General features: G+C 44.8%; 1 protein-coding gene and 1 long non-coding RNA gene across 2 annotated transcripts; one reads left to right on the forward strand and one right to left on the reverse strand.

Annotated features, from left to right (window-relative positions):
• Positions 1-341: 341 nt before the first annotated feature.
• Positions 342-5,419, reverse strand: LOC137861872 (uncharacterized). Its single transcript, XR_011099903.1, has 2 exons — positions 4,996-5,419; positions 342-1,006 (listed from the first exon to the last, which is right to left on the reverse strand). It is a non-coding gene; the product is annotated as an uncharacterized lncRNA (long non-coding RNA).
• Positions 4,248-10,407, forward strand: PSMD7 (proteasome 26S subunit, non-ATPase 7). The gene is made up of 7 exons (XM_068693447.1): positions 4,248-4,412; positions 5,045-5,136; positions 6,469-6,561; positions 7,325-7,422; positions 7,678-7,758; positions 9,125-9,216; positions 9,923-10,407. The coding sequence occupies exons 1-7, from the start codon at positions 4,339-4,341 to the stop codon at positions 10,359-10,361; spliced, it is 969 nt and encodes a 322-aa protein (XP_068549548.1). The 5' UTR covers positions 4,248-4,338; the 3' UTR covers positions 10,362-10,407.

Raw genomic sequence — 10,407 nt, forward strand, 5'->3', positions numbered from 1 at the left:
AGAAAGGGCCTATTCTACATCCAAAAAGTATTGGTCAAAATTCCACTACGATACTGGTTTTGGAAGGATAAGGATCATTTCAGTTACCAGCTAACCCACAGGTATGGACAGAATTTTTTTAATTCACTGACAACTGCAGTGCTTACAGATGGCCAAATTATGGTTAAGTAGCATGAGTTTTACAAATCTACCTTTTGGTCAAGCAACAGTACTTTACAGGGAAACAAATAAATGACTACAGCACAAATATTTAAATATCAGATTGCAAAGAAACGAACAGAAGAATTTATAATTACAGATTTGAAAGTTTACTTTAAAAAATTATGTTCTAGAACACAGACTTGGAAAAAAAATGTTTATTGCTCCAATTTAGAGGTCTTCAGAAGCAAACTGATACATATTTTGAAGTTTGGCTAAGTACATTTTTCATGGCATCATGCATTGAGCATACAGCATCAGCATTTTACTGAATTACGGTTTAACCAAAACAAATTAGAACTAATGTTGTGGTGGCTTTGTTTTCCTTCCATGACTTGCATTATCCCTGTTCAATTCCAGGCAGCATCGTTCTTCCTAAAACAGTTAAAGGCACAGTCTGGTCGAGGAAATCTTAACAGGAAGCTGCAGTTATTTGGACAAAGCTACACTTACTTATAGTGAAATAAATATTTCCTGTTTGAACCCGTAGCATAAAGGTATTGTGACAAACTATGGACAGGTCTAAAGAAAGCTTCACTCTTCCCTAGTGGATTTTTAACACATTTTAAAAGGCATTTCAATGAAAACATATTCTAGTCTTTTTAAATACATTTCCCCCTTCTTCACCTATGTAGAAAAAATAAAGACTTTATTTAAAAATAAAGAAAAATAGTATTAAGGGAACACATTAGCAAGTGTCATTTAGGATTAGGATCCAAAGCATCAGGCATCAATACGTCCCAGCTGCGTGGATCTGTTGCAGCCACAGTCCCACGGATGTCACTTATCACTAGCAGGCACTGGAGAGCTACAGAGAAAAAGCAAATCAGGCTGGAGCATTTCTGCCTTCCACAGGACTTGCCCTCCTCCCGCCCGCAGCCCACCCTCTTTCTGCTGACAACTTCCCTCACACACTCTGCCCTTTAGGTGGGTAGAGAAGTGGGTCCCTGGGAGAGGCTCCGGGGCACAGGTAACCAAACCCTTCCCAAGGAGAGGCTACCGATCGGCAAAGAGCAGCATCTTGTCTTCTCAGACACGATGGAAAAATACACAAAGCAGGCGGTAAGTTGGGAGGGCGCAGGCTATTAAGCAGTCATCCAAGGCTCCATTCACGTGCTCAATGAACTGAGGTTGTTAACTGCAGCATGCTGGTGTTTTCATTTAAAGCACTGTTACGTTTCTAACTCTCACAGCTGGAAAGAACACCTAGGAACACAAACTGAACGTACTCAGTAAACGTATGCCTTCCCTGGTCTATACACAATCAGATAGTTCTGTGATTCCACTGGCAGAATTATCTTTGTTTGTTCCCCCACCACCACTATTACAGATGCACACTGCTCCCCTTCACCAATACTGCCAGATTGAAAGGAGAAAGTGAGGGACACAACCATTAAGTGTCCCTCCGCCACGTTCCTGTGGTCTTGTAGGCCAGCAGTAGTTAAATTAGAAAGCAGATGGCAAGCAGACACTCCGTAACACCATGGCTGATGGCTGCCCAGAGAACGTCACTAGTCTAACAAGCACCTAGGCGTGAACATGACACAGGACATTTTATAGAAATAGAAAGCAAGTTTCTGAAACATCTAAACACTTCGCAGTTAAAAAACAAATACCAATTCCTGATGGAAGGTCCAACATTCCTGGTCCCCAGGGTTGGAAAAGAGGCCAGGACATGACAAAAGGCATAGAAAAGACTGAGGATCTCAGCACCAACAGTTTTCATCCTGCTAGTGACACAGCAGCTGACAGCAGCAGAGCTTGGTTTGGAAAAGCCTACAGAGGCGTCCTTCTGTGTGACAGTAAGAACTTGAGCAGAGTTAACGACACCTAACAAATTAAAAGGAAGAGAATTAGGGCAAAAAGTGAATTCCGAATGAAGTGAATTCAGAACAGAGTTGCAGGTCATGCCGTTCAAGACAGTGTGCGATTTTCTGCTGATGAACTTTCTTTCAAAATGCACTGACACTAATGGAACCGATAATGGGATGGCAAGCCAAAACACAGCAGAGGTCTCCCCCACAGACAGCACGATGCATCTGGGACAGTGACTTCCCCCTTGAGGTTATCAAGGCCATTATTCAAGGCAGACCAGAGGTCAGTTTAGCATTAAAAGTCAAATTCATGATTACGCAGCTGTTTTATGACAATTTATTCTTCTAATTTTTCAATTCAGAGTATTGTTCTTAAACCTCTGAAAAGGTGTCCATACCCTAAAAAATAAAAATAAAGGAAAAGAAAGGAGAAGAGAAGTAAAGCCCAACAACTAACAACTGAATCATTTGTTCCGGAGGGGAGGAACCTCTCCACTCCAGGTCAGTCGCCAGGTGCTCGCTTACAGGAGAACGTCTCTAAACTTTGAACTTCAGCTCAGCAATCATGAGCCAAATCATAAATAAGTATTGATGTTTGCCACTCTACAGTTAAATTACATCAGGCATCAATGCAATCAACTCATTAGCCGTTTTTTATTGAGCACCAACATTCATTACTTACTTTTCAATTCTTTGATTAAGCAACATATTGCCTGTATTCCCAGTCTACATCTACCAGCTGATTAGCTCAATAATACTGATAATCTTCTCAAGTCAAAAGAGCTGGGAAGGGAAGTAACTGAAATCCCTATGAGCAGACTCAATTTACTCCTTTTGTGTATAACATCAATACACTAAACTACCAGCAATACAATCCAGCAAATGAAACTTCAAATGCACTAAGTTAGAGAGTAATTTTAACAAAAAGTCACAGCAGGTCATTAAAATGCCCCTTAATTGTCTCTAGATCATACTCCGTTATCCTTCAACAACCTTCCTGGCATGCTGAGATTTTAAATCTCTTCTGACTGATGTAAGACCCAGGAACAGAATTGAAGCGTGATTGTCACATACGGAGTCTGAATGCCAAAGGTCAGAACAGCTTACTGGTATGCTGGCCCGCTGCTCCAAATTTTATATCTTTTCTGTCCCTCGGTTATTGCCTGACATGATTTAACAACTGTAATTCCTTATTTAACGATGTCAAAGGTTTTTAGGAAATTGACTGTATTTCACCAACGATATATTTCTTCTTGATTACAGAGTGGTTAAAATGATTTTAAACCAAGACAGCAAAATAAAGCAGTAATAAAATCAATAAAAGGTGCTTAAAACATTCCTTCTATTAGGTAATGGCATTTAAAATATCCGTAGCTTGTAATGGCACTTAGGATATGCCCAAAAATCAATGAGCTAAATTACTTATTGAACTAGTTAATTTGAACATTGAGTTTTATATGTATATTGATAAAACAAGCTACAAGAACGCCGCCTAGCTTCCAATTCCACGGTCAGACGTCTCCCTCTGCTGGAAGGAGCCCCTCAAAGCACCGCCGGATTTGTATTTTTCAGACAAAACCGGCACTAGAGGACGCAACGCCTGAAAGAGGCCACAAGAGGCCTCAGCTTCAGCCCCAGTGAGAGCGATATCGCGACAGTCGCAGCTGCGAGGTGTCGGGATGCGGGACAGCAGCACAGAGCCTGGGACCTCACCCAGCACTGCCACACTGCTCACACCTCAAAAAGCGTGTCCTATGGGGAAAGCGTGGAAAGAAGGAATGTGGTGATTTTAAAACAGTGAGGCGATAAACACTCTGTCAGCACTTTTTATGTTAATATCCCGGCGCTGGGTTGGGGAGCAGCCGTGAGGTACCACTGACAAGCTTTGTGCCTGCTGGCTTTGCGTCTAAGCTGTGTCTCTTTTAGGAAAAACTATACTTCAGAGAGGAAAATGTTTATTTAAAAAAAGCCTGGGGGCTGTTGGTGCCTACAGAGCATAACACAGGGGCTGGAGGCGACCCCCAGCAGCCCCCCGCCCGCCCCCACAGCGGCCGGGGCGCCGCGTCCCGACTGCCCCAAGATGGCGCCGCGCCGCCGCCGGCCCGGCCGCACCTTCCCAAGATGGCGGCGGGGCGCGGCCCGCCTCCCGCGACCTCCCCAAGATGGCGGCGGCCGCCCGCCGCCCCGTCGCAGATGGCGGCCGAGGCCCCGCCCGGGCGCGGGGCAGGCTGGGAGCGGAGCCGCGCGGCGGGGAGCGGGGCCTGCGGCGGGCGGGGCGCGGAGCGGGGCCGGGGCCGGGGCCGGGGCCGGGCGGGCGGCGGGCGCCATGCCGGAGCTGGCGGTGGAGCGGGTGGTCGTGCACCCGCTGGTGCTGCTCAGCGTCGTCGATCACTTCAACAGGTGGGGCCGGCCGCCGGGGCCGCCGCCGCGCTGAGTCACGGGCCCGGCCCGCGCCGCGCCGACGGGCACCGGGGGGGGAACGGGAAAGGAGCGGGGACGGGGGCAGGGGGCGGGTGGGCCCCGATCGGCCGGAGCCGGGCCCGGCGGCGGGATCGCGGCCTGTGGCGGCCGCCGGGCCCGGGGGAGGCGGCGCGGGCCGGGCCGGGGCCGGGGCTGGGGGGGGGCTGCGGAGCCCAGGGCCGCGTCCCGGAGCTGCCCGCGGGGCTGAGCGCGGCCCTGAGGCCCCAACTGCCCCCTCCCGGCCCCGGGGCACCTCCCGGGGCTCCTCCCGGGCGGCCCCAGCGCTGATGGGCAGCGGGGGGAGCAGCTCGCGGTGCCCCCGAGCCCCCCGGGCCCTGCCCCGTGACACAGCACCGCGGCCTGCCCCGTGTCACTGCGGCACCGGGTTTGGCTCTCAGTGCACCCGGGAAGCTTTTTTTTAACGTAAATCAGCGGTCGGTGGCCATCCAGGCCGCCCTTTGTGCCGGCCCGCCCGCGCTGGGAGGTTTGCACGGTTGGGAGGCACCGGCTGCCCCGCTGTTACCTTCTCCCCGAGGGGCTCGGTGCCGGGGCTCACCGCCTTCTCCATTCAGGATAGGAAAAGTTGGAAACCAGAAGCGAGTCGTCGGCGTGCTGCTGGGCTCGTGGCAGAAGAAAATCCTGGATGTGTCCAACAGTTTCGCAGGTGAGTTTGGGTGTCCCACCATATTAGGACCTACCCAGTTGCTCAATCAGGTGCATCACGTACTTTTTTCTTACGCCACCCTGACAGGCCACAGATTCTCTCCACCTCAAAGCAGCCTGTATCAAACAAAAAAATGCTAACTGCCAGCTGTCAAAAATACTGCTACCACAGCCTTTCTCGTCCCACATCTTCCCTGTAACATTGTGCCATGTGCAGTGTTTCAGCAGCAGGTGTAAACCTTTTTTAAAACGCTGGCAAATGTTTTGGTGCATTGGACTGGCTGACCTCTGCTGAGTGATCATGTCCCAGCTTGCAGAACAAATCACAGCCCTGAGTGCTGATGTGGCTGTTTCCTGCTTACGTAAAGATGTAATGTGTACTTCAGCTTTAATTCTTTTCCTCAGATTTTGTCCAGTTACAGCACTTGGTCTTTCTTTAAGCTGTTAATAATAGTGTTGAAACAGTTTCCTCTTAAATACTTGTATGTGATAGTAACAGTAGTTTTTGAATCCATGGCTTTCAGTAACCCATTTGTGTTAGTTACATCATTTCCTTCCCAGTGGGACCACTCTATGACAAGGCAAAAATATCCCAGTTTACATACGCAGTTTTTCAGTTTGTATTGAGTTCTTCTCCCAAATGGGGACTTTTTTTTTTGCCAATTTTTTGAAGGCTATTTTTTCCAGTTGAGTTGAAAAAAGTTGAAAAAGTTGTTTTGTTGGTTTTGTTTTGTTTTGTTTTTTACTTTTGACAGCCTTTCAACTATGAAGCTTTAATATTCTTGTAAATTGTAGGGCTGAAAGCAGCCTGTTCTCAAGATTGAGCTTGTGTCCCTGTGTACATGCTGACTGATGAAATAACGAGCCCTGTACTCAAGGGTAAACAGTCCTCACTTAAAGTGCCTCTTTGGATTCTAGTCGTCCATGAAAGCACTGATTAATTCTGCACTGAAAATTAATTTTTCTCTGAGTAGATTTCTGTTGATCAACAAGCTGCAAAGTCTACAGGGATCCTCAGTTTATCATATCAAATGTCTGTGCACAGCGAGTTACTTTTGTGTAAGGGAGGATTTCTCTCTGATGTTTTGATGTTCTAACTGATGATAACCTTCAAAATGTTTTGCATTTTATTTTTCTGTTCTAGAACTGTTAGGAAAGAGAACTGACCAGCGCCAAAATTTATCTCCTGCAGTGTAACGTTGCAGAGCATTTGAAACTGTTTAAGATCCGATCTCCCTTAGCAGCCAAAGCTATCCTAAAACATGCAGGTTCTATAAATACTTCTGGTCTAGAAGTTGGATTCTTAAATACTGATATTTTGTTTTATTCGCAGTTCCTTTTGATGAGGACGACAAGGATGATACCGTGTGGTTCCTAGACCATGACTATCTGGAGAACATGTATGGAATGTTTAAGAAGGTCAACGGTAAGTTTAGATTGTCTTGCAGTCATGGATACGCTCCTGGAAACTTCAAAATCTTTGTCTGCCTCAGAAAGTGGATTCATAGCTAAGTAGAAAATTATTTGCTCATGTAAGAAGCTGCTCCGTACTAATTCCTTGCATGGCTTCACTTTTGCTAATGCTTTTCCATGGATTAATTTGTGCAAGTAGTTTGTGTTCTTAACACGTTCATTTATACCTTGTTATTTTTCCCAAGTAACTCTTCTATACAGATGTGCCCTGAAATTGCTTCTTATGAATGTAAATATTACAAACACAAATTTCAAGTAATAATTCTTTTATTCCTTACTACCGTTTTAAAAACTGTCTTCGCTACTTGGTTTGAGGCTTTAGGGCTGAATGTCCATTGATAACTTCAATTCCTATTAATTTTTTTAGCCCTAGGAACAGTTGGCATTCTCGTGGAACAGTTTATATTTCTAGAATTTTTACATTCTTAGATGTCAGAGTTTCAAGCTGACAGATCCCAGCATCTGCAAAATTAGTACATGATATGAAATAGTCTAGTTATGAACCTAGGAGTAAAGTAATTGATGCAAACTAAGATTAGTAAGATGTCTTTGTCACTGGTCATGTCATTGTCTTGCCTGCTCAGATTCATTTTTTCCCTGCTTGACACTCGTCTTCTGCATACATCAGATTTTCACCCCTGATTCAGTCTCCACCTAAATCTTTCTGTTGTCTTACCACATGGTTCTGATTTAGAATCCTTTCTGTTTTTCCTCAGCTAGAGAAAGAATAGTTGGTTGGTACCACACAGGCCCTAAACTACACAAGAATGACATCGCCATCAATGAACTGATGAAAAGATACTGTCCTAACTCTGTAAGTGCTGCACTTTCTGTTTGGTTTTTCACTCACTCTTCCTGAATGGGGGACCTGGGAACCCCTGGCCCTTACCTTTGTTATGGGTGATACAGCTTGTTAAAAACTCACCTCAAAGTCTTGAAACATCTGTAGATGTCTGGAGACAACACCTGCACAGCCAGCATACCATTGTTAGGGAATGAAGAGCTGGCTTGGGTATTTTTTTCTAGTCCTTGAGTAAAACTTGGGTTTCTTTTTGCTTTTTTCCATAAGGTGTTGGTGATTATTGATGTGAAACCTAAGGACTTGGGGCTGCCCACAGAAGCTTATATTTCAGTTGAAGAAGTTCACGATGTGAGTATTCAGTGTTTCCATTAAAAGATGAGTGTTAGTTTCCCGGGTTTTCTGAAGGATGCACATCCCTGTGACTGGCAGCCAAAATCTGCTGAAACCAGAGTTTAATCCCAGCAGTGGTGTGAGCCTTTCTAACTTTCTAAGTTTTCATCCACCAATGCACTTGGAAGAAAAGCTTTGTGTTACAGTTTGACCTCAGGAATTCCACAGTTCCAGCTTTCTGTATGATTTAGATGCTTCTTACCTGTTTCTGTCACTTCCATGGCCACAGTCACTGATTGGAACCCTTATAACTAGTCACTTCTGCACGTATGTTTGCAGAAGTATTCTGAGTACTTGTGTGCTTATTCATTTGTTCACCAGCCAGTGTTGAACAGGCAGGTCAGGCATGAGCAAAACTCTGCACCCAGGCGATGTACAGTAGTAAATCAGCTTCAGCTTTTCATTTCCAAATGTTTGATTTAAATTACATTCTGAACATATATAAAGAAGTTTGATCCTCTTGCCTTTCTGAGGCCCTCACTAGAGAGAGAAAGCTGTTTCCAGTATTACAGGTCATATATCTGTGGAATTTGTTCTTAGTTATGTGAATTCACAGTGGTCTCAGTAGTGCTTTCTGTTTACAGCTGTATACTGGTCTGGGTAATGACTTTGAAAACAGACTGGTAAAACTCATTCTCAGTAGTTCAGGTGATGGCTCTCTTAAACATCTTCCTTAATCTCAGTTGTGTAGATTTTAATTTGAATTAGATTGATTCACATTAGTATTGTTTTCTAGAATTGCATACTTCTAACCAGTGAAAGCCAGGATGACAAAAGGTGTCCTAAAGTGTAATAAGGTTATATTGAGAAAGAAAGAAATTAGGATATTTAGTGAGATTTTCCATTTTACCCACTAGTAGACCAATAGACAAATAAAGTACATTAAGTGAAAATTGCACAGAGCACAATAAGAAATTGCTAGCATTTCTGGACTTGTGGCAGAAATACTAATTAAAACAAGAAAAAGGCAGCTTTTCCTCTCTGACTTCTGGTGGACTATATGTAACTACTTCGCTAAATTCATTAGTACAGTTTCTTATACTCTATCTGAAAGTGTGTATTTTTAAAAGGCATTGTGATTCACTTACAAACTTCTCCCCTTAGCTGTGTACTTCAGTCCCACGTTGTTTTGCCCTAATTTGACCCATTGCTTCTTCCTGATGCTGTCGTGCAAACAGGCCTCAGTTAATCTTACGCTTAACATTGTTCACGTTACCCTTGTTCAATTGAGACACCTGTACTGGCTGGTCTGTGTGTGTCTTTGTGCCTGTAGCCAGCTGTGTGCCCAGTCTAACCCTGTCCCTTGTGTTCGTGCCCCTCCAAGGATGGCACTCCAACCTCCAAGACGTTTGAGCACGTGACCAGTGAGATCGGAGCGGAGGAGGCAGAGGAAGTTGGTGTTGAACACTTGTTACGGTAAACACCTTTAAAATTAAAACTTTCTCAGGCGACTTGCCCAGGGGAAAACAGGGTCCATCTGGCATCTCCCGGTGCCAGCTTCCTGGAGGAAACGCAGAGCTTGTCAAACACGCTGCTCAAGTTCCAAGAGCGTATTCATTTAGCAGTCTTGCTTGGCACGTTCACTTATTGCTCGTGAAACGTGTATCTGCCCACTTAAACTCCATGCGATGATGAAAACTACGTAGTCATTGTATCAAAGCTTTGGAATATTGTGGTTTGGGACTGTCTCCAGCCACAGCATACCTCACAGGAGGACTGGACGGCTGCATGGCAGGCTTATCGCTAGCTGACGAATTGGCAAAGCTCGCCAGTCATCAAGAAAAGAGAGCAGTCACCCAATCCAAGCTGTTCAACTTCTCAAGTGTCAGAAATTCTGATGTTTTATTTCTTAATATCCCTCTAAGTGGTGTTATTAATATTATTCCAAATAGAACATTTGTGCACCACAGGATACAACAGTGACCTATTTTAGATACACTTTCTAATGTAAATCAGTTTGTTCTCATTCTTTGACTTAAAGCATTCAGTTTAATTGTCCTTTATCTGGGCTTGAAAGTGCTCTTCTTTCTAAGCTGGAAGACCTCTCAGTGACTATGCATAGCCTGGTAACGAGCATGCAGTGTAACTTTCTGATGCTGAGGCTTTGTTATGTGTGTTTCAGAGATATCAAGGATACCACGGTGGGCACCCTGTCCCAGCGGATCACGAATCAGGTCCATGGCTTGAAGGGACTGAACTCCAAGCTTCTGGACATCAGGAGCTACTTAGAGAAAGTAGCCATGGGCAAACTACCCATCAATCACCAGATCATTTACCATCTTCAGGATGTCTTCAACCTGCTACCAGATGTCAACCTGCAGGAGTTTGTCAAGGCCTTTTATCTGAAGACCAATGACCAGATGGTGGTAGTTTACCTGGCTTCTCTTATTCGTTCGGTGGTTGCCCTGCACAACCTCATTAACAACAAGATTGCCAACAGGGATGCAGAGAAGAAAGAAGGACAGGAAAAAGAAGAAAGTAAAAAAGAGAGGAAAGATGAGAAGGAGAAAGACAAAGAGAAGAGCGATGTCAAGAAAGAGGAGAAAAAAGACAAAAAGTAAAATGTGTAGTTTTTTTATTTGTAAATTAAAAATCTTGTAAACTAAA

The sequence above is a fragment of the Anas acuta genome, chromosome 10 (assembly GCF_963932015.1).
Source record: "Anas acuta chromosome 10, bAnaAcu1.1, whole genome shotgun sequence".
NCBI lineage: Eukaryota > Metazoa > Chordata > Aves > Anseriformes > Anatidae > Anas > Anas acuta.